Below are 24369 nucleotides of genomic sequence, written 5' to 3'. Positions count from 1 at the left end.
ACAATGTAAATAGTCATGAAAATAAAGAAAACGCATTGAATGAGAAGGTGTGTCCAAACTTTTGGCCTGTACTGTATGTGTGTGTGTGTGGGGGGGGGGGGGGTTGTGCTAGCTATCCAGCTTATATTCTTACCCATTTTAATGATTTATTAGCACTTGCATGTTTTATAAAATATTTTTGTCAGTCAATGAAATATTTATGATAAAGTAGTCTGAGTGGGCGGAAGTTGGCTGCATAGATCAGCCTCTCATTGGGCAGAATGAGCCACCCGCTGAAGTCCCGCCCTACCACCTCCGGTTGCAGTTTTCAACACGTCCTTTACTAACTTTTGCGGTGTTTGATCTTGCGGGGATGTAGCCATTTTTCTGCCATGGTTCGCGTCCTGTAGGCGATATTTTTGTGGGCGTGTTACACCAAAACCTGATTCCCCCCGGCAATATTTTTGCAAGCGCACCATTGCTGTGGCACTGCCAAGAACGATTGTGATTGGTTGAAAGAAATACAAGCAGCCGGGGCATTTTTTTTCTCCAATCTTAAAGTGAGAGTCGGCCCAGCCAGACCTTTCTTTTCTTGAGAAAGATCTGGTGAGCGAGACTATGATAAAGTTATCTTTTTTTAAAAAAAAAAAAAAAAAAAACCTCTGCAATTGGGATTTGTCCTAGACCTGTCAATTTGAAATTAAAAACCATCAAAAATAGTTTCTGTTTCTTGTAAGATTTATGTTGCAGTTAAAGTACAAGCAGCATCAAAATTTGCAAATAAAGTTAATCTCCTGCATCAGTCTGTATGACTCAAAATGACTCCTGAGGCAAGACACATGGGGGAACATGCCCCTTTACAAGATTTTAAAAAGTTTATAAAGACAGTTGTAAAGTTGTAGTATGTCATAACTTAAAAAGTTGTAAAGTTGTAGTCTGTCATGACTTAATAAGCCTCTCAATATATTTACTTAAGCATGCTCCTCTGGTACACATTACACTGATTTTCAAACATATATACAGGCTATTTTATAAGAAAATAGACATTGTTCTTAAGGGGGGCATCTTACCCCAGGTCACCTATAGCGGAAATGAACTACCAACACGGTCTGTCAGAAATGAAGTAAGAAGTGGAAGAAGAAGTGCATATAACAGCAATAGCCTATAATTAGTTGCGTTAAATACAATTACTAGCTTTAGTACAGTACATATTCTTAGTTCTTAGTTAAAAATTAGGAATAGTTTATTTTCACGATTAAATTCACCATAGAGGTGAGTCCAGGGTGAGTTAAGGTAAAAAAGACAAAAAAGTAACTATCCCCCCCGAGTTACCTCCTCAGTTATTAACAATAGCACTGCAACTAACAGTTATTTTCATTATCCATTAATCTGCCCCTTATTGTCTTGATTAATCAATTAATCACTTGTTTAACACTCACTTAATCCAGCTCAGTTCTCTTAACTTGCTCTCCTCGTTTTCTTCCTCCTCTGAGGCCTCAGCAGAGCCCTGCTGTGTTTAACTAAAGCGCTGCTTCCCTCTGGTGGACACCCTCGATACTGCGCCACCTGGGCGCACCAGGAGAGGTGAAGCGGCAGATGTGGGGATTGGGGTTTTCCAGATGTTTCACTAAATTATTCAGAGCATTGGCGTCCATACCTTCCTTTAATCTACCCATGTTCACCGGTTTATAAGGAACAAACTGACAGCTGCAGTCAGGGATCAAGCAGCTTTTATAAATCTTATATTGTCGTGCAGTTTTATGAATGATTGCCAAAGGGGTTTTAGTGGGGTAGGAAAAAAGGGATTATATGACATTTTCTTCAACTATAAATATTTCCGATACTATAAAATGTATTAATGATACATCTCCACACAGTTACAGATCATCAATCAATAATATAAAATCTAACTATGTATACTAAAATCCTCTGGCAGCCTCGGTGTGTCCTGGAGAAAACACTGCTGTAACAGTGCGCGCACATTGTGTTCTGGCAGTTAATGCACGGGGCGCAGAAAAATCTTTTCACACTTGCAGGAAACGCATGCGCACAGAGGGTACCAACTGGTTTGTGTCAAGCCGAGGCAGACGGATGTGATCGAGCCAAAAATCACCTGTATTCTGGCATTCATGGTGACACAGTGAGTAAACGTTTATATTTGTCTTTGGGATTCATTATAAACCCTCGTGTTGACGCATCTTCGGCTGCAAAAAATAAATAAATAAAATAAAAAAAAAATGAGGCGGATAAATATCAGGCTCCAGTACAGCTGGAGCATCTATGTGGATATTCCAGCAAGCAGAAACAGCATTCATCTTCTATTCGTGCATATTGTAATCTGCACTAAAATGATAATGAAACACGTGTGAATATATGCTGCTTTGTGCCTTGAAAGAGAAATCACCAGACTGAATTATCAGCTTTTCTCATCAAATAATGTCATTATGTTTCTATAAATGGCTGCTTGCTTCGGGGTGATTGCTTGTCTTGGATCGACCATCATGCATGTGTGTGTGTGTGTGTGTGTGTGTGCGCGCGCGCGTGTGTGTTCCCGAGGGTGCGACTGATGGATGCGATTGCTGCGGTCCAAGAGTAACGCCTTGTCGCTATCATTACCGCTCATCCCTCACAGACGGAGGGAAAGAGACAGGAGAAGAGAGGAGGGCGGCTGTTGCTCCCCACTATTTGGTTTTGTTGCATCCAGCATGATCTAACAAACCGGTAGGACATTTAAAGCAGTTTGCATTGAGATGATTGCACCTGAACGCAACACAATCCTAGTTTCGTGATGGGGAAAATGTCAATTATTTAGGTTGCATTGCACAGAAGTTGACCCCATGCACGCCTCATGGTCGTGAAGTGCTCGCGCATTCCGCAAGACACGTTTTCCTCTATGCTGTTTCATTTGCAGATGTCATGTACAGGATCCAGGAGCATCTTTAATCTCTTGTGATGTCTTGGATCTTGTGATGATGCGTGTGTGCGTGATGCTCCAGCTTAATGCGGGATTACATTCCAGCAAAAAAAAAAAATATATATATATATATAAATATATATATATATATATATATATAAATATATATATCAGCTCTCACTGTGGTCTCCATGTCTTCTCCTCATGCAGTCCATGGGCTCAGAGCGGGAGGAGATGCGTAAGAGACAGATGCAGGTTCATCAGGAAGCAGCTGCCAGTGTCCTCCAAGCGCGCCACAGAATGGGAAACACCCCCACCAACGCCTCAAACGCCTGCTGCTTCTGCTGGTGCTGCTGCTGTAGCTGCTCCTGGTAATCACACTCCACTGCGTCCCACACAGCAGGGCTGGAGGTGGGAGATGTGGTGCAAGGCATGAGGAGGGGAATAAGGGCCCATTTGCTGTATTCTGTCTTCTTAATATCTCATTTTCTCCACACAAAGATTTCCTGAGAGATAGCTAGACTATGATAAAATGATTATCCATCCATTATCTATACCTGCCTTTCTTCATTTGCTGTCATTACTAAACTCAATCAGTGCCGCAGAGTTCAGAACTTATTTATAGAGATCAAATACAAATGGCTCCTCTTCTGGTTTACATTATATTTTACGCAGTTGCTGTACTAGAAAGAGAGCGTAAAATAGAATCACAAAAGAAATTTAAAGCTGGGGTAGGGAGAGATCTGGGAAAGGCAAAAAAGAAAAAAGAGAAGCGCTTGAAATACACTCTCTTCATGCAGCTCTCCCCTCTCTGTCTTAAGCCCCTCCCACCAGACAACCCCTATATGCACGGGCTTAATACAATAATCTAGCATTTCCCATACTTGCTGTATTTAATCTTCATTGTAGAGTTGCATGCAGCTCATTCATTCAGGCCTCCTTGCCCTTCGCTCTTTATCAGACCATAAATGAGACAAGAATTAGCTCGCTAGCCACCCAACCATCCCTCCACTTCGCTCCCCACCGCTGTGGACTGGAGGAGAGCGGGCAGCAGCTTGGTTAATGGCTGCAGCAGCTCGAATTCAGCCGGCACAAACCCCCGAGCACAGGGTGTCGCAGTGGGCAGGTGGCCAGCAGCAGTGTCAGGTCCAACCTGTGTACAGGCAGCAACAGAAAGTTTGCTAAACCAGCAGGAAGTCAGGCTGTTCGATTCCATTGAGCTGGGGTTTGCACTGGCTTGATTCAGGTTGTTGCAGCCACCGACTAGGGGTCTGTCTCTGGAGCTGCTGCCTGCTCTCCTCCCAGTGAGGTGGTCTGTAATGGTGGGGAGTGATACGCATAGGACATACTGTGGTTTGCTAACATTAGCTACATAAACCTGAACTTGAGGCCATAGCTGTGGGCGTTTAGCTCCTGTTAGCAGAGGGTTAAACTGTTAGTTTGTACAGTGTAGGCAGTTGCTGGCAATTCTGGAATAGCAACTGTATTTGCAGGATTCTCCGCCATTGAGTCTGGCGTTCACCAAAGGGACATGCATTGGCATCTGCCTTTGTAGAACAGCCAATAGGAACGCCTTCTCTCTGCAATGGTTGGCCAAAAGTCTCCCATCACAGCCCAGATTTTCTAAAGTCTGAAAACAGACCCAAGAGGAGGTGCAGAAGTCTAGTAGTCTCTTGGATTACAAAATGCTCAAGGGTTATTATGAGATTTTTGCCCAATTAAGCCAAAATTAAACTGCTTACCTCAGCTTTATGATCAGAGAAGAGCTGACACAATCCAGCCCAGTCACCAGAATAAAATGTTGGCGTTGTACGTTTCTGCAGACCATGGATACGTTACATTTTCAGGTTCATACGTGTCATTTGAACATTTCTAAAGTGAGGTAGCTCAATTAACATGTATATAAGCTGAGTTTCTCATCAGGACCAGGGGGCAGTTGATGGCATGAGACCTAGACGAGACAGTAGCAGACCACTGGTGTTTTTCACAGCAGACATTTTGACATGTTATAGGAAGAAATAGGTGTATTTAATAACATTAATGGTGGCTGCATTCCATTTAGGGGAAGACCTGGTATTGTACATGATGGTTCACTGGAATAGCTTACTAGCACACATAATGGAGCTGAGCCATCGTGAATCTGTATCAGTTTCATCTGTGCTTTTCCCCACAATGACAAGTCAAAATGTCTGCTGTGTAGAAGGCCCATTGTTTGAGACCAACAACAGAACTGGGTATTTTTAACGACATGTTGGGACATTTCCAGCCGTGTTTGTTGTGACCAAACCTGGTATTTAGAGGCAAAGCGTGATCTTTTCCTGACCATAACCAAATTGAAATATAGATTTTCAACATATCCGCTACATATAACCTAACCGTGGTTTGCAGGAATGTACAGTGCCCATGTTTTTTGTCAGCTGGGTCGAAATATCAGATGCTTAATCAATTAGTCAGTGAAAAGGAAATTAATCAGCAGCAATTTGATAACTGATTAATCATTGAGCACTTTTTTACGGTAGTCACCGTTACAAAATTTCATGAGAATAATTGCTAATTTTCTCTGTTTTGCATTATTGTAAATTAAATATCTTTGTGGGTTTTGGACTGTTGCTCAAAGAAAACAAGACATTTACTGACATTTCAAGAAAATTAATATAATGAATGAACGAATATAATCCCTATTTGCAGCCTCAGGCCATGTTTTTTACTCTATTCTAGACTGTCACTAACAGTCAAGTCAGTGTTTCATCAGTATACATTTTTCTATTTATAAAGGAAACAGACAATGTTTGATAGAAGTCTATAAAAACACATTATACATATTAATGTCAGCTGTGATTGGGTGTCATAAATACAAGCATATAAAATAAAAATGCATTCAATTTAACTTGTCATTACAAAGAAAATAAGCGGTTGCACAAATTTGTATTTTCACACATCTGTTTCCTGTCACAGCTGCCACACTGCTTTGCTTTTACACTCTTTTTTTTGTTTTTGTTTGTTTTTTTAACCATAGTGTTGTTTTTGCTGTTTGCTATGCATATATAATATTCATACACACTACACTGTTATAGTTGACCATTTTCTCTTCCGCATTAGATTTCAAAGTGCATGTTTCTGGCTTCACCTGCTTCAAAAGTCAAGCTGTCACTTTATTTATTTTTACATTGTCATTCATTGTTATCCAAGTTTGATTTTCTGCAAGCATACTGTAGCTCGTCAACAAGTTTGTGAATGTGATGCAGCAGATTTTGTGTCAATTAAAGGGTGCAGAGCTCGTAATGTATCTGAAAATTGAAAATTACAGGAGTTCTTGGCAGAAATTTGGTTTTCAGACACACAGATTTTCAACCACATTTAAAGGCCTGTGGAAAATCACACATTATATGGACCTCATTTACTAGTAGCAGCTCAATAGCAGACAACTTCCTTTTGCCTCCGTCCTCCCACTCATTCAGCAACACCACAGCCCACACCATCGTACAAGAAAAACAGGAACACAGTGGTCCTGTGACCCACGCTGGCTCTCATTGGATGGAGGCCTCGGGGGTTTTAATCTGTTTTGAAATCATCAAGCGTTAAGTTGTGCTTCCTCTGAGGACAGCCAACCTGTTGTGTGCAGAGCACATCCGCGTTAGTTCACTCCGCTGGGGATGAGTAACACGTTTTGTCCTTACATCTATATCAATTTCATCTGATTGTTGCACAGCTACAACGGCCACATTCCCAGATGGAGAGGCTGAACCTCACCTGGGCCAATTAGTCTACAGCCATCAGGTGTTGGGAGCATTTTAATTACACGCAGGTGATCCCCGCAGGATGATGTGGACAGTTGACACACTTTACCATTTACGCAAACGTTCCTAGTAGATCATTACTGACTCTTCAGAAGGTGTTCTGTGATTTCAAATGTGAAACAGCCAACATACAGTGCCTACAGAAAATCAATGAAATGTTATGTAACAAGAGGTATATAGTGTTATACCTCTGGTCTGGGGCTGTTTTTTTATGCTATGATATTTACTTCCTATAGTTTATTTGCTTTCTTGCTTTTGCTGGTTGTTGTTTTTGTGTGGCTTAAACAACCTAGATATGACGTTTTAATTACTGAGCTTCACTGGTGGGTGTTTTTTGTTACCTTTAAACTGAGCAAGGCCATTTCCCCCTGTTTCCAGTCTTTATGCTAAGCTTATGCTGCTGCCTGTACCTTCATTAAAGAAATTCTTCACCCCCAAAATATAATTTGTATATGAATTCGTCACCCTGTGTTACATTAAATTTGTAAATTAAACTTTGCGGCTTTCATGGCATGCCTCCACAGTGAATGAAATGGAATAAATTCTTAATGAACTGAAGTAAAAGGGGGCCGCGTTGTATATCATAACATTTGTTTACTAAATCTTCCACAATGGAATAGAAACTGTGTCACGTTCTGCTCACTGATGCTCCACCCCATGCCTAAACCAAACAGAGTACTTCCAACTCATGGGAACGCTTCTGACATGTACAGTCTCCTGGTGTGTGCTACACGTGCGAAAGGGACAATATCCAGACCTGAAATGTCCAGACAGCATCTGGAATTCATATGAGAAAACAACTCATGTCTCATTTATCCTGCTCAGCACTTCTCAAACACATGCAGTTTCACTTAAACCTTACTCTTTAAAACACTTCTGCGCTAACAGTCTCACGCAGGGACAAATAGCGTGCCTAATTCAATTCAGTTCAATTCAATGGGAATGCTCAAGCAGAATTCAAACACACACACACTTGCCCAGGCGCCGTACTCAGGTGTGATAAATAGTAAGGTTTTGGCAAAAATACATGTGTTCAGGAAGCAGTGAGCATAGGGCTGGATAAATGAGACTTGGATTATACTGCACGAGCTGTGTGAGAGTTTGTATACGGATGTTTTGATATAGTTTTGCTGTTGTTAAACGTCACCCCCTATGACTTCAATTCATCAAGAATTTTTCTCCGTTCACTGTGGAGGCATGTGAGAAAAAACAAGGTTTTCTTTGCAAATTCAGCGTAGCAAGGTGTAATTGATATACAAATAGTCATTTTGTGGGCGAAGTATTCCTTCAACAGATATGAGAGTGGTCAACTATTCCTTCATGGGAAATCTTACTGTTACATTTTGCCTTTGTATTTTAGACAATATTTTGTATCAAATGTCGCAGCAACAGTTTGAGTCTCCTGTTTTCTATCTGATAATCAGCGTCTGTCCAAAGTGAGATCCATTAAAAATTATTTTTGGAGTTTGGTGCTGAACAACTTTACTGGCCTGCACAGAGTCCCGACCTCAACCCCATTCAGCATCTTTTGGATGAACTGAAAGGTAGACCCTGTGCCCAACATCACACAGGTTTCAGGTGTCAAAACCTTGAGTGGAGGCTGTCACATAGTAGGACTTAATGTTCAGGTGTCCACACACTTTTGGCCATGTAGTGTATTTTATAGCAGGTACTGTTGTTTGGCAGGTTTCACACTGTAACCAACCACATTATTTTTAGCAAGGAAAGCTGACATTAAAGGACTCCAGAGTTATTTTAAATGCTCGGCTGCAGCATCCTGCCACAAATCAAAGCTGGATGATGAGCTATTTATGATCAAAGCAGTCTCACTGTGTGTGCTCTGTTTTTTATTCTCAGTTTGACTGTCAGGAGCGAGGACGAGACAATACAGAGGTCCACTTTTGAGCGCAGAACAGAGGGAACCGCTAATTGTGAAGAAAGGTAAACGCTGCTCCCCTTCCATGTGCCATTATGGACAAAATTAAATAACAGTGAACCAATGCACCCACTTTTGTTTCATCTTTAAGCCCGAAGCCTACTCTGGATGACGCTCGCTCCTGGTCGGTGTCGTTTGAAAAGGTGATGAAGAGTGCAGCAGGTCGCGGCTGCTTCAGGCAGTTCCTGAGGACAGAGTTCAGCGAGGAGAACATGATGTTCTGGCTCGCCTGCGAGGAGCTGAAAAAGGAGACCAACAAGACTGTGGTGGAGGAGAAGGTCCGCCAAATATACGAGGACTTCATCTCAATCCTTTCCCCTAAAGAGGTGAGCCACTGAGACATGATATTTGTTACAAAGGATGTACAATGTCACAGCTACAACGATTATAGTGCAGCAATTATGAGAAGAATAATCGGTAAGTTGACTGCCAGAAATTAATTGAATAATCTAATTATAATTAATTAGTCATTTACATTTTCTGGTTTCAGATTCTTAAATGTGAGGACTTGCTTCTTTTCTCTGTTGTAGATCACTGTACATGGAATTTCTTTGGGTTTAGATTGGTGGTTGGACAAAATAAGCAAATTTTACAACATCTCCTCAAGCTTTAATAAATTGTGATGGCCATTTTCATGTTTTAGTTAACATTTTACCGACTTAACAAGATCAATTGATCATAAAAATGATCATTTAAGGCTGCTACTAATGATTATTTTCATTTTTCTCAATTGATTCCTCATTTTGTCTCAAAAAATGTCAGCAAATGTCTTGTTTTGTCTGACCAACAGTTGGAATCCCCAAAATATTTAATTTACAATCATGAAACATGGAGAAAATTAACAAATATTCTCATTAAAATTTTCAGCCTAAAAAAAGTGGATAACAATTAATCAACTACGAAATTGCTGCTGATTAACTTCCCGAATATCAATACATTAATTGGCTAATTTTTCACCCCAATCGGCAGAATAGATGTGTGCATTGTTACGTTTCTGCAAACTACAGATATGTTACATTTTTTTTCATTTCATATGTTAAATTTGAACATTTCAAATGTAGTGCTTATATTTAAACTTTACATTTTAATTTTATGTTGTCACAACGCCCGCGTTAACGTGTGATAATGTTTAAGCAAAAAAAAAAGAAATAAAAACCATCACAAATTAATCTGTATTATATTTTCTCGATTTATCTGTGTGTCAATTTCAGAAATACGCAAAAGTTTCTGTTACAGTTTCCCAGAACATAAGACAACATCTTCAAATTGCTTGTAAATTGTACTGACCAAAAGTCCAAAATCAGAAAACATCCATTCAGAGCAGGGGTGTCAAACAATCTGCCCGTCAAAGGGTCCAACGTGGATGACTTTGCTAAATGTGAAAAATACATTTAAATCATTAATTCCATTTTTTTTTTAAGTAAACTGCACTGCTGTCCCTATTTGTCTCCCGGGGGTCATGCTGGAGCTGGTCCATTTAAGTTCCTATTTCTGCACAGAGGTGAATGGTAAGCCACTTGGCCTGGTGTGTTCACAGCACCTTTTAGTGCCCAAGGAATACAATATTCAGCGCCACTATCAGAGTCTTCATGGCAAAAAGTACAATGTTTTGCCAGGACAACTGAGAACAGAGAAGATAAGTTAATTGCAGTTTTTAGTCGTAGCCGAGAGATTAGCATTGCAGCTGTGAAAGCTAGTTACCTTATTGCTAACGATATAGCATCAAAGCCATATTTTGAGGGTGAGTTTGTGAAGACACGTATGCTAGAAAACTGAGACACATTTTTCTAACAAATCCTCAAGACCAGCAGGAGACATTTTTGCTTGAAAAATCCCTTAATTTATTATCAAAGAAGTTGCCTTTTTTTTGTTTTGACTATGTACATACAAGCACATCAATTTTTGTTGGCTTTGATGTTAATACGAGTGGTTTTTCCAATGATACAATTATCCTAACATGTTTAAAAACTGCTTTTGCAACACTAACTGGTATAGTATGCATCACCTCAGAGGCCAGTGAAGCCAAATTCGGTGTCCTCACTAATGTTACAAAACAGCCAAGACTCAGGTAGATTTCATTTGAGGCTCTGGAGAGGACAGTTCCTCCACCCTGTCTGCAAGAGTCAGGGAGTTGTTGCTATCCATGCTTGTTAAAAGTGACTGGTGCAATACAGGTGTCTGCCTTCTCTCCAATATAATGGAACTAGATGGCTGAGTACCATCTAGTTCCATTATTTTGGAGAGAAGGCAGACACCTCTATGACCAATATCTCCAACACATGGCAACTCACACCAGAACAATCTAGCTTGATAAATTGTACAACAGGTATTAGGAAAAATATGTATTTTTGATTTGGGGGTGAACTGTCCCTTTAATTTTCTGTCAATCAACTGACCACTTTCATTCTGTATGCTGTGTTCACATCTGTCGGAGCTTCAATTCTTTACCTGCTCATCTTCTCTAGGTCAGTCTGGACTCACGTGTTCGAGAGGTGATAAACCGCAACATGCTGGAGCCGACCTCACACACGTTCGACGACGCCCAGCAGCAGATCTACACACTGATGCAGAGAGACTCGTACCCCCGCTTCATAAACTCATCTGCGTACACAGATCTGCTGAAGAGCCTGGAGGAGCCTCCCCCCGAGCCATAGACTCTCCACTGCCACACACTTAGCTTTTCAAAATGGCGCATGCGTCCCACCCGAAGAAGTTTTGTGTTCCTGTTGGAGTTCCTGCTATTTAGAGAAAGACAGACAGGAAAAATGAACACTACTTAAAAAACCGGTCTTTATCCAGCTGTTAACTGCTGTTTATTTACCCATGATTAGCTTACCAAAACACTTGGAGCAAACAAGAACAAATGCTAGGTCCAGCATCAGTTAACTTGTTCGAAAACATATCTATATTTTTATATACTCCCTAGCGCTTGACATTGCACTTTTCTACCTTAATGAGAGAACGCATGTATCTGTGAGCACTGCATTTGTATTTAGGTATATTGTGAGCCTTAATGCATATCCAGTTCTTGTAGAAACTAGTAGGTTTTATTTAACAGTAACTTAAGAAGAAGGAAAGTGCCTTGGAGTAAGATCTTCTACACTAGCATCTTTGATCTAAAACGAATGGTGCAACAATGACTTCATATGTTGGTGCTTTCAGCTCTTCTCAAAGACAAAGGTTTTTACAACTCACTGAGCTGATACCCACAAATAGATCTTTTTGTCTGTGTGTTTCAATACTGTGATACTAGTCATATTATATTTAATTTAAAGAAAACAGGAGGGGAAAAACTGAACACATGACCATGACCACTGATATATTTGTGTATTTAAAAAGGAGTTTGTGTGAAATAGTTATTTAAATTCTCACAAATTAAATAAAGCACAATCGTATGTTGTTTTTGCTTGTGTGTCGTCAACATATAGTACTAAACACAGCTGCTTTCAAATACTTTTAATATCATTTTTGCATATGTGCTTTGTGGAAATGCTTTATATGAACATTTGTGGACCTTACAAAATACTTGAGAGATTAAGGCTGCAAAAAGTAATCACTTCCATTAGAATTAAAGCTGGGGTAGGCAGAAAACAAAATGGCAGAATTTGAAATACACCCTCCTCCTGCAGCTTTCCCCTCTGTCCTAAGCCCCTCCCACCAGACAACCACATTCACATGCAGGCGCTTCATCCGGCATTGAAATGTTTCCTTAACAATGATTTAACCTTATTTCACGATACAGTTGCCTGCGACACATACGCACAGCCTATCACCACATGAGACAAGAATTGGCGAGCCATCCAGCAGTCCCTCCGCCTCACTCCCCGCCGCTGTGGACTGCTTTGCTCGGAGGAAAGCAGGCAGCAGCTCAGGAAAAAGACCTTCAGTTTGTGGCTGTAGCAGCTCGAATTCAGCCAGCGCAAACCCCCTCAGCACCACGTCTCACAGTGCCAGGTCCAACCTGTGTCACGGCAGCCACAGAAAGTTAACAGATCCAACAGTGACTCCAGAGCCAAGGTTTGCGCTGGCTGAAACTGGGTTGCTGCAGCCGCTGACCGGGGGTCCGTCTCTGGAGCTGCTTCTGACAAGGTGGTCTGTAGTGGCAAGGAGTGAAGCGGAGAACACACTGTGATTTGAGGCTCTAGCTAACATTAGCTACATACACATGAATTTGAAGCCACAGCCATGAACCTCTGGCTGCCGGTAACAGACAGTTAAATTATTAGTACCATTTTCTCTCCATCTCTAAAATACTTCGCTGATACTGACATGTTTTACTGTGTTTGCTGTCAGACTCTCTTTTTGGTAAGTCCACCTTCCTTTTTTGGGTTGCTCTGCCAAGTAGGCAGTTGTTGCCAATGCTGGAATTGCAACTTTCTCTGCAGGATTCTCTGCCATTGAATCAGGGTTTTACCAAAGAGATGTGCACACGCATCTGCATAAAACAGCCAATAAGAATGCCCTCTCTCTGAAATGACCTGTTTTCTCTCAGTCCATTTGAATTACAATATGTTCAACTATTATGAAATGTTCAACCAGTGATGCCAAAATTAAACTGCCGACCCCAGCTTTAACTGTCAATGAGTTTTTCAATTCACTGTTTAGTCTATGACGTCAAAAAAACTGAAAAATGTCCATCAGGTGTTACGTAAGTCTGCTTGATGTCTTTAAGTTGGTTGCTTTGTCCGACAACACATCCAAAACCGGAAAATATATTTACAATCATTCAAACGAGAAAAATCAGCAAACACCCAAAGAAGCTAGAAGCGACAAATGCTCATTTTTGCTAGATAAATGCCTTGAATTAAATGAATTTATAGTCTAATAAATGTTTTAGCACTACTACACATCCATTAATAAAAAAGAGCATTTAACAACAGGCCATTTATTGTGAGATATTAAACCATAAAGTATAGCCCTAGTTATTCCAATACATACGTTTCCTGCAGGAAATGGCTTGTCTCGATGGCAAACAGCTTTACAATCAAGCAACTAATGTTACTCTAACACTGAGGGTTGTGTGTGAGGTCAGGGTACAGCATTGTTTCTTGTTATGCCTCTCCTGGGTTAATACGGAGCCCCAGTCCTGTCTGGCTCTATGAGCAGCAGCATGGTTTTATTGTCAAGTAAGTCAGTGTTTCCTGGAGTCCACGAAGTCTCACTGGAGCCCAAAGGACTTTGATGTTGCTGTGCGGCTCCTCCTGAGTTCACTCATCGCTGATGGGAGGAAGCTGCTTCTCTATGAATCGTTTGACATCCACCATTTCCTGCACAGAGAGAGAATGAAACTGGATATGTAACACAGAACGTAACGAGCTCCAGAGTGTAATGTGACTTTTCCCACACTGACCTCGGGACAGGCGCTGTGAGGTAGACCCCGATACGACTTGAAGGTGATGTTGGCTGGATTGATGAGGCTTTTCATCTTTTCTGCTGTCTGGCTGCCAAATATAAAGGGGACCAGAGGGTCGGCATCCCCGTGGCATTGTAGGACATGCATGTCCTTGTTAGCACTGTTGGCAGACGCCTGAGAATAGAAGCGATTAGGATTATTCTTACTAACTAATTATGACGGATTAAGATTTAGCTATGGGATATCCCTTTACTGTGAGTCATACTGTAATTCAATTAAAGGAATAGTTCATGATAAAATGGACATTGGGGCTTTTTACCTGTATAAGTATATGTGGCGCTATATTACATTTCAAGTATCAAACAAGATGATGGATTTGAACTTGAACAATCCTGCCTCCTGGCTCGTTTACTGGCCAGGAGTTTTGCTGTCGCTTACTGATGCCTTTCATTTTCAGTGCAATGCATGAGCAGAATTCAAATGCACACGCATGCCCAGGTGAGCTACTTCATGCGTAAGACTATTTATATGCAGATATTTTAAGTAGTAAGACGTTTTAGCGAAAAATGTGCAGTTGTGTGTTTGGGAAGTACTGATCATATGAGTTGGTAAATGAGACTTGCACAATTTATGTGAGAGTTCGTAATCGGATGTTTTGATGTAGTTTTGCTGTTGTTAAATGTGGACCCTTTTTACTCCAGTTCATCAAAAATTTTCTCCATTTTTGGATTCTATGATCACCGGAGGCGTGCAAAAAAAAAAAAAAAAGAAAAAAAGTTTTCTTAAAAAATGCGACGTAAAACAGGGTCAGTAAATAATATACAATTAAGCATTTTGGGGGTTAGCGCATGTTTTAGCTAGGGCTGCACCCTGAAAGGCGGAGATTTGTATCATCAGCTGGACACCCCTCAGTCAATTAAGATTGCTTTAAGTGGAGCAGTTGCCTTTTTTTGGCCAATCAGTGTACTTTTGGGGATGTTTTGGTCCCCAGATTTTGCTGCAGAGGGAGCGCTATCCACTTTCATGCTGCTGTTTGGTACAGGCAGCTGTCCGGAGGAGAAGAGACTTTGCATTGTAAGGCTCTGAGATAACGTTATGATCTGCCTTATGCTTAGAAGAGGTGAATTTACAGCTCACAGCAACTTAATATGATACAGTCTCTGACTTTTGTTTGACAACTAGTTTCAGCAAAAAATGTTGTAGATTTCCAATCCGTCGTTAGCACAGTTAGCTTTTTTTACTATATTATTTGAGAGTCACTGTCACACTGAATGTCCCCACTGAGCCCTGTCCAAACTTATAAACTCTTTATGTAAAACAAGGAACAATTAGTCAAATTGACTACAGATTCGTATTGAACAGCTAAATCTGATTCGACTGACATGACTCAGAGTCGAGTACGGGCCTAGTTTTAGCAGCCCATGGCAGCTTTTTCATAATGGTTTTCGATGGGAGTGAAGCGGTTTGCTCGCTGCTTTTGCATTGCTGCGCGCCTTGTATTTTTACACTCTATGTGCCTTGCGTTTTTGCTTGGGCGCCCTGAAAGCTTCCGGTTGATAAAACTTCAATTTACAGTGGAAAAAGCGCCTGACGTTTTATTCCATTGTCCAGTCAAATAAACTGAGAGGCGGGTTTTCCATGGTTACAATAACAACAAGGAATACCTTTACATGGTTTGTGTTGAACTAACATTAGCTTGTTCAACATCGTCCTAGGCAAGTTGCATGAAATATCTGAACCAAGTGTAGCCTCAGCTACTTTCTAACATGTTACCAACTGTAATTACAGCTGAAGATTGACAGCAGATTGTCAAATTATCCCCACCTCATCCTAAAATAAGCCTTAAACTGACCATCATCCAGACGAAGCTCCTGGACCAGCTGGTGGTACTCCCTGTGATTTGTCCTCTTTCTGAGGGTCTTACGTACCCACACAGATCTCTGTTTCCTTGTGACCAATGCATTTTTTGGGAACAGTCTCTCACCCTCAATCAGAGCCAGAGCAAGTCCGCCTATCCATTATTTATGCAAACCTCAAGGTACAGATCTGTGGGTTTACTTCTCAGCTACACAGGGCATAAGATAAGGACAGGTGATTCAGTGGTTGCCTAGCAACAATATTAAAAAAGCCGCAGCAAGGCACCACAACCGGCAGAGAAGTTGGAAAATTTTTTTGAAGGTTTCTAGAGAGGGACATGAGGTATCCAAATATTACAAATTGTTATTGTCCTCTGGGGAAAATTAAACTGTGGCAGCTTTGAAAAGTATTTGGGAGAGAGATCTGGGTGTATTATTTGAGGGGGATAAATGGGGTCAAATTTGTGGCAATTCTCGTACTACCTCAAGAGATTTGAAGATGTGACTGATAAAGTCTGAAATTCTACATTGCTACTATTGGACCCAGAGTAGGTTACATAAATTTGGTTTAAAGGATTCTGTGGTTTGTACGAAATGTAAGTGTGAGGGCACACTGATACATGCACTGTGATCATGCCCCAACATTGCATATTTGCATTAGGTCTAAAACTTCAAGATTTGGGAGACAGTGTGGTTCTGCCAGTGCTCCCTTGAGGTACAAAGAAATGGATCCAGAGACAGCAATAATGATAGGACAGCAGAATTTTCTTCGGAACCGGAAAGCACCTGGAACATATGCTTTTCAGGATTGGGTAACCGAAATGGGACATGTTGCTGTGTATGTAAATGTCAAAGGAACTGTAACAGGGCAGAAAAGTATTGGCTTATGTGGGAAAGGTATATTGCTTTCATAAGAGCACAGGAGTAAGGGTAAGGAGGAAGCATCTGAGGCACAAGCACTGTCAGGTGGACTGTATGTCCTCTGTTCTTAAAAGTCCTCATTGAGAATTTATGTCTTTGTTATGTTTTTTAATGTCTTCATTTCTGATGGATGTTTACCCCCTTTGTTCTGGATGTTACACCAGGTGGGTAGGGAGGATGGGGTAGGAATTAAGTTGCATTTGTGCACTGAATTGCTGCTCTCTGATTGTGTTGCATGGTGAAAATTAAAAATTGCAAGTCAAAAAAAAAAGACAAAGCAAGATACAAATTAGCTCTGTCTGATCGTGGGACTTAAGCCTCTGTTTAAGTATGTACTGAATTACTTCAAAATGGTGTAAGTCCTGTTTGTTCTACCTGAGGGAAGGAGTTGCGGAGAGGGAGCCAGCAGCTCAGAGCGACCACTCCAGCTAGCTTCTGCTGAGTTGTCAAAGCCGTGTAGAGAGACAATGCTCCACCCTGGAGAAAAAAACAAAATGTTGGAAAACAAATTCCAAGTCAAGTATTTCTTGTGCCTGATATTAACAGAGACAGAAAGCATAAAAGAATCAGCATCATGACAGCAAAGAATGAGTTGACTGCAGGTTCCTGCAGCATGAAAAAAAGCTGCAGAGCTGGACATGCACACTGACAGCTGATTTATTGAATCACAAATCTCTCAAGTTCTAATATTGGTATTGACCTTGTGATCTATATTGAAAAGATTAGTTCGGGGGGGGCGGCACAGTAACTTCCTAGATCCTCTGCTGGTTGCCTGGCAACTGCACAGAGCCAAAAAACAGTCCTGCACATAACACACTGTAAAATGCAGAATTGTTGTTTTGACACTTTGCTTTTTGTACAACCGAGATATAACGTGTTAATATGTGAGCTTTAGAGGTGCTGGTGGGCGGATACTGTCACATTTGGGCAAAGCCAGGCTAACTGTTCCTCCTGTTTCCAGCTAAGCCAAACAGCTGTCAGCTATTGCATCATATTTAAAAGGCAAATATGAGAGCGGTATTAAAGCCTCTGCCAAAAAGCAAATAAATGTATTTCCCAAAGTCGAACTTTTTTCTTTTAGTCTAACACACAATTACTTACACCAAATCTTGTAATTACACTCATTAAATTGTGTTTCATTCGTGTGCTTTATCTGAAATAACTTGAGAGTTAATAAAGACTGAAATAACTGTTATTTTGCTCCAAGTGAAAGTAGTTCCTCTTTCCCTCAACCATCTGCAATACAACAACTACTGGTTTTTGTGCTTACAATGAACTGAAAGAAAGGTCAAAATACTTTTGTAACACAAGCTACTATAATATTATTCCTCACACACCTATTTTTATAGGTATTAGCTTCTGTAATCCCTTCAAAGTTCAATTGCTCCAGAGTTCTTGACCTCAGATTTCTTCAAAGCATTCTACGGTAAATCTACGTTTTGGAGCATTTAATTAACCATGCGAGAAATGTTTTTCAAATGTATGCATTTGATACTCTGTCCCTTGAGAAGAGGACTTATGTGTGTGTGTGTATCTTTTGGATTTGGTTATTCAAAAACATTAAGCACATAAGCGGTGAATCACAGTAAAAACAGAGTTATGTAACACTTCATCTGCACAGAGTGCATGCCACACTTACCTGTGAAAATCCACCCAGGAGAATTCTGTGTGAAGGTATCCCGTTCTTCACTTCTTGGTCTATCAAGGCTTTAACTGTTGAGAAATTAAAAACAACACCTCAACACATGTACAAGCTCTTTCTGTAACTCAGACAAAAATAGCAGCACATCCCTGATATGAGTTGAAATGAAATTTCGGGACGTACTGTTCTCTGATGCTCTTTTAATGCCGCTCTCATCTTCATTCGCATCTGGGCTCAACCCATAGATATCAAACCTATATAAGAGACACATGTAAGGCTCATTGAGTATGTAACAACTGCTCTGTCTTTTCAAATATGTTCAAAATCACTTTGACACTTACCAAGATGGCATGGACATCCTCATGTTCAAAGACACAGGCATGGTAGGACTGTAATCAGTGGGGAAAAGTAGCATCACAAAGTGAAAGCTGCTGTTTACATATTCTTTTACACTCTTTAATGATAATTATAGAGGAAGACATAGTATATAAAGCCTTTAAAGTAGCTGTTCTCAACTTTTACAGCACTTGCAGACGTCCTGTGTAATGTTACAGCTGCTATGAATACTTACGCGTGTGGACAGATGTATTTCACATGTGGTATCCTGATGCCTGCGAAAGCTTCAGCCCAGCCATGTCTGTCATATTAGACAAAATGAAACTAGTTTAAATACTATTTGTGCTTTTTAGAGACAGGCAATAAGAATTTTGCACCAAAAGAGGACATAAAGCTGTCTCCACCTACCCCGTATCTCCAAGGCCATGCAGAAATATCACCTGTAAAGACCAGACACACATGACTGCAGAGGCAGGCACAAGCTAATACATGTCGACATTTGGCAGCAGTTTTGTAGTTAGCTGGGTAATTACTGGAGCCCACAGTTGCTTTTGGGTTAACTTTACCTAACGTTAACTAAACGTTAACTAGTGTCGCCTGGTTAACTCACCGCTGCAGTGGCTTTCCGGGCAGCAGGCACAATGGCAGGTAAAGGCGCTGACATGTTATTGCCGCACATACAGCGCTGAGGCAGCTGATGTGTAGAGACAAGTTAGCTACTGTTAGCTAATAACGATATCCCCAACTGTCAATCTGTCTCGATGTTAGTCCGACTCCAGCTGCCAAAAACCAAACTGTTTGAGGGCGAATGTCGACCGAAAATGGAGGTCGAGGTGCCGCCGCCTCGTCTTACCGCTGGCAGTCGTGAATTTCTTTTTAAAAGTTGGATTTTGTTGACAATAATACACCGCCAGATCACACTACTCGCCACCTGCACTGACACACTATGTAATCCCGCCCCCTCCACTTCGTGATTGGCTGACAACAGAGGCTCTTACAGATGCAAAGCACTGAATGGTTCGATGACATGTCAATAAACGCTGCTTTAATAACGGTTAAGTCAAACAAAATTACAACAAAGCACACTTCACACCCCAGAAAAAATATATAAAATATTATAATATTACATAAAATACAAGCATTAGATTACAAAAGAAATATATATATGCATTAGACGTGAAGCATATTGTGTCGTGACCTTTAACACGGATTTTTAGAGCCAAAAACGGTTTTCATTTATTCTGTTTACCGATTAATCTTTAAAAAAAGAAGTTATTTTCTACATTTGTTATACAAATGTGTAATGAGAATCATCAGAAAGTCACATCTCAACAGTGTATGTACTACATTTTGGCTGTCCCGCTTTTATTTTGAAACGTCGACGAGCTAAGAAGAAGTACTTCCGCTCACCTCGGTCATGTGACCTCCATGTCCTTGGTTTGGCTAACTTTGACATGTGAGCAGCAGAAACATGTCTTTCCCCCAAAAACCTGGTGGTAAAGCGCTAGATGTGTTAAAGACTCTGCCGCGGTTGACTCTAGCAAACTTGCGGCCTGAACCAGGAGCCAGAAAGCCGGTGCGTTTTATTTGCGCAATTCTGTTAAAGCTATCTTTTGCAGCTCAGTAAAGCTAGCATAGCCTGTTAGCCTGCTCTGTTAGCCAAATGCTAGTCCTCTCTTGATCAGCGTTCGCTAGCAAGCAGAAACTCTTGCTCACCTGTCTTTATTTGCAGGAGGTACGTCGGGGCAGAGGACAGTACGATGGCAACAGAAGCGGCCGAGGACACAAAGGACAGCGACAGAGAGGCAACCGGCCTCGGCTGGGGTTTGAAGGGGGTCAGACTCCGTTTTATCTGATCATCCCAAAATATGGCTACAATGAAGGGCACAGGTAAAAGCTTGTCACACTGTACTCCACCTTTGAAACTAACCAGGGAGCATTGGGCGAGTAAAATATTGTCTCTGCTATGACACTAATAGATCATACATGCAGGTTGTCAATAACATGCTAGCAGTAAATACTATTTATTATTTCATCCTCTTATATTAAATAGTTTTCCTCTCACAAGCATCCACAACTAGATGGATTTTTTAATAGTGACCTACTACTTCAGTGAGTTTCAGTCTTATATTTGGGTATTTTGTGACTGTACCTGGTGTTAAAACTAAATTTAAATCGTCAAGTCCAACACATGATGATGCACTTTTGTTGCTTTAGTAGTAGGAAGACATTTTTCACCCAAAGACCCCTAATTGTTCCCTTTCCAAAAAGAAGTGACAATGCATTTACATTTGCTGTTTTGATTTTGCTAAGCTGAGAACCAGATTCTATTGATCACACATGACTTAAACAATTTAACAACATTTGTGCGCTCCTCTTCAGTCGCCGTCCTCAGTACCAGCCTCTGTCACTGAAACGACTGCAGTACCTCATTGATTTGGGACGAGTCGACCCAACCCAGCCCATAGACCTGACCCAGCTGGTCAATGCCAGGGGAGTGACGATCCAGCCTTTGAAGAGGGACTATGGAGTCCAGCTTGTTGATGAGGTAATTGCTTGTTGATCACTGACTTTTTCACACCTTGCTTAAGAGAGATGGAAAGTTGTTCTCTCATCTGCAACGGTTAAAAAACACTTAACAGCAGCTACCTTGTATAATTAAGTCATAGAAATGCATTTACTGTCAATGTGAGAGAGAAGATTAGAAAACATGTCTGTAATTTTGGTCAAAGTAAATAAATATTTTTTGAGTAAAATCAAATTTTCTGTGGGCTTAAGATGTTACTACAAATCTGAGGGGAACAACTGATTTCGGGTGGGTGGGTGTAGAAGATGGATGGATGGATGGATGGATGGATGGACGGACTAGTCATTTCCTCGTGTTCGTGTTTTTTATGTTACAGGCTTGAGAAATGATCAGCTCGATTCAGTATAACTTTATTTATCCTGAAGGTAATTCTTATACTAGAGAATGCTTCAAATTACAGTAACCACAATTTAATGTTCACTAACAGGGCAACCAGTGGGTTCCCCGGGTCAGGTTAACTCACTGGGTCCAGTTTTAGATCAGTAGATTATTAAATATCTGCCAAAATATACAAATATTCAAGATAATGAGTGTTTTCAAGGAGCACATGCAAAACCAGTGCCTAATAGAGCAACAGTAGGAGTGAGAGAAGTACAGAAGTTACTAAAAATGAACTGAAATGCTATAAAAAGCAGACTATGCCTGATAATCAATGTTATATTGAATATGCTATAACAATAAGTAGTACTGCACATGACTGAGTAAAGGATATTGCACTGCATTGACAAGTGTTTATGATATTGAAAAGTAATATTGCACACAAAGTTGAAAAGTAGTAATATACATCATATAAAAGAATAGTGCACCTAATGTAGGTGAATATTGCTGTCTAAAAACACGTACCACTACTACACTACACTGCTGTACCAAGTGTAGCTGCAGTAAAAAAATGTTAGAGCAAAATACATGGTGGTGGCACCACATGGTGGGTTTTTTTTCCCCCCGTTAAAGGGGTTTTTTTGGGGGGAGTTTTTCCTTATCCGCTGTGAGGGTCCTAAGGACAGAGGGATGTCGTATGCTGTAAAGCCCTGTAAGGCAAACTGTGATTTGTGATATTGGGCTTTATAAATAAAATTGATTGATTGATTGACTATATTTAACAACATACTGCATTTTCTTAATAACATTGTAACTGTAATGATTTAGGTTGAATAATTTATATGTAACCACAAGGAAAAGACTGGATGCTGACAGCAAATTATAGAAGTAGGGGGAGATAGGGCAACTATAATTTCAGTGTAGACACTTGGTTTTGTTTTCATTGCTCATTGGGTCATTTTATTATTATTTGGACATTCAAACAGTGCAATATAAGGTGTTCAAGGGTCCTAGTTTTTTAATTGTTAAATAATGAAGCCAGGGTTGCATTAGGAAAGTAAGAAAAAAATCTCCTTTCCTACCCACTATATAATATTTTTGTTGAGATGCTCTGTTAAAGAAAAACAAAAAATAGACATATAACAGAATGAGAATATAAGAAGCAATAAAAATATATGCTTTTGAAAAATACACATTCAAAGCAAAGACCTGATTATAAGCCTAATAGAACCACTGCACAACTAAACAGCTTTTATCTTGACTTGATGGTGCTTTGGAGTTGTTCTGGCTGAAGGTTGTGGATGTGGAATATGACAAAATAGCTGATTTCCCAGAGAATTGCCATGTGGTGAGTTGCTTTAAATGTTGCTGCTGCAAGAAACTGTGGGACGACATGACCTCCTTTCCTTTTGTCAAATATGGTCCAGTGTATCCTATGCTTAAGAAGATAATAAAGGAAGCAGTGAAGCTACTTTTCTTAGTGTTGGAGAATTCGAACAGATAAACTCACTTAGGAATCATCCTAAAAGACTATTTGACCACAGCCTAGGTATTTAGGATGCAGACTCTGAGGATCTTGGATCATCTTGTGCCAGTAGGTGGCACCACATAACAATGTTGTCATTCTGTCACAGATCAAGATGTTTGTGACCCCTGTTTTTTCCCACCCTGCTCTGTCTGAAGTCTCACCTCTCATGTGCTCTCTCTGTCTCAGGGTGCTGACATTTTTGTTGCAAAAATCAACATTGAGGTTCAGAGAGCTTCTGAAGGAGCTATAGCTGCTATTGAGAGGAACGGAGGGGTCATCACTACCAGTTTCTATGATCCTATAAGTCTTGGTAACTAATGAACGATCAGTCTTATGCACTCACCCACTGTATATCTTGTGTGTTTTAGATAAAACTAAAAAAAAATTCTCTTTTGGTGCAGGGATTCTCATCAAGCCTGTCCCGTTCTTCTTACGTGGGCAGCCCATACCAAAGCGCATGTTACCAGGGGAGGACATGGTCCCGTATTACACAGATGCCGAAAACCGGGGTTACTTGGCAGACCCGGAGAAGATCCGGCAGGCCCGGCTAGCCCTGGCTCAGAAGTATGGATATACTTTGCCAGACATTTCAAAGGATGAACTGTATCACATGCTCTCCATGAGGAAGGATGTTCGACAGATCTTTTTTGGCCTGGCTCCAGGCTGGGTCGTTAACATGCCGGAGAAGAAGATCCTGAAGCCCACTGACGAAAAACTGCTGAAATATTACAGCTCATAGGTGTGAGGAGAAAAATGTTAAGTGTGTATATCTCAAAGGAAAAATGTAACATTTTTTTGGATGTTGTAAAAAAAAAAAAAAAGTCTTGAACATGTTTCCATTTTATATTAAAAATGTGGAAAACTGAATGAAGCATTGTCATTAAACTTTATCTTATGTCATTTTTGGCATTGCACACAGAATATTTATGACTCGATTCATGAGTATGTCTTTGCGTTTGAGTGGCTGACGTCCGAGAGCCTCGTGTCCGAGCACAACCAGCCCGTGCGGCATGATGGAAGGAACTTGAACTGTAACAGGTGAGGGGGAAATAAGGAAAATAAGATAACTCAAAGAATGAAAACAGGAAACAGATGCCTGGTGATGTGTGTTACTTGTGAAATGGGTTGCCTAGGCCCTAGAAGGGGAGTTTTAAATTAGTCATAGGCAGCTGTATCCTGGTGTGGACGTTCAAAAGATCCCT

General features: G+C 40.6%; 3 protein-coding genes across 4 annotated transcripts; 2 read left to right on the top strand and 1 right to left on the bottom strand.

Moving 5' to 3' along the window:
• The first annotated feature begins 2020 nt into the window (after positions 1 to 2020).
• LOC117264733 (regulator of G-protein signaling 20) lies at positions 2021 to 12026 on the top strand. Of its 2 annotated transcripts, none has more exons than XM_033638934.2 (5): positions 2021 to 2119; positions 3104 to 3264; positions 8548 to 8631; positions 8718 to 8952; positions 11092 to 12026. In XM_033638934.2, the coding sequence occupies exons 2-5, from the start codon at positions 3107 to 3109 to the stop codon at positions 11278 to 11280; spliced, it is 666 nt and encodes a 221-aa protein (XP_033494825.1). In that variant the 5' UTR covers positions 2021 to 2119; positions 3104 to 3106; the 3' UTR covers positions 11281 to 12026. The 2 variants fall into 2 exon arrangements, with proteins under 2 accessions (XP_033494825.1, XP_078018621.1); XM_078162495.1 differs by having other exon boundaries at positions 2094 to 2111; positions 11092 to 12025.
• Positions 12027 to 12067: 41 nt separating this feature from the next.
• On the bottom strand, positions 12068 to 19705 carry lypla1 (lysophospholipase 1). The gene is made up of 9 exons (XM_033638933.2): positions 19345 to 19705; positions 19143 to 19174; positions 18970 to 19035; positions 18740 to 18787; positions 18582 to 18652; positions 18396 to 18469; positions 17132 to 17233; positions 13977 to 14153; positions 12068 to 13893 (listed from the first exon to the last, which is right to left on the bottom strand). Exons 1-9 carry the CDS (start codon positions 19411 to 19413, stop codon positions 13834 to 13836), a joined length of 699 nt encoding a protein of 232 aa, XP_033494824.1. The 5' UTR covers positions 19414 to 19705; the 3' UTR covers positions 12068 to 13833.
• Positions 19706 to 20136: 431 nt separating this feature from the next.
• On the top strand, positions 20137 to 24034 carry mrpl15 (mitochondrial ribosomal protein L15). Its single transcript, XM_033638414.2, has 5 exons — positions 20137 to 20310; positions 20467 to 20624; positions 21117 to 21282; positions 23354 to 23477; positions 23569 to 24034. Exons 1-5 carry the CDS (start codon positions 20206 to 20208, stop codon positions 23904 to 23906), a joined length of 891 nt encoding a protein of 296 aa, XP_033494305.1. The 5' UTR covers positions 20137 to 20205; the 3' UTR covers positions 23907 to 24034.
• The last annotated feature ends 335 nt before the right edge of the window (positions 24035 to 24369 follow it).

Source organism: Epinephelus lanceolatus, chromosome 20 (assembly GCF_041903045.1).
Source record: "Epinephelus lanceolatus isolate andai-2023 chromosome 20, ASM4190304v1, whole genome shotgun sequence".
NCBI lineage: Eukaryota > Metazoa > Chordata > Actinopteri > Perciformes > Serranidae > Epinephelus > Epinephelus lanceolatus.
This window is presented reverse-complemented; position numbering and strand designations above follow the sequence as displayed.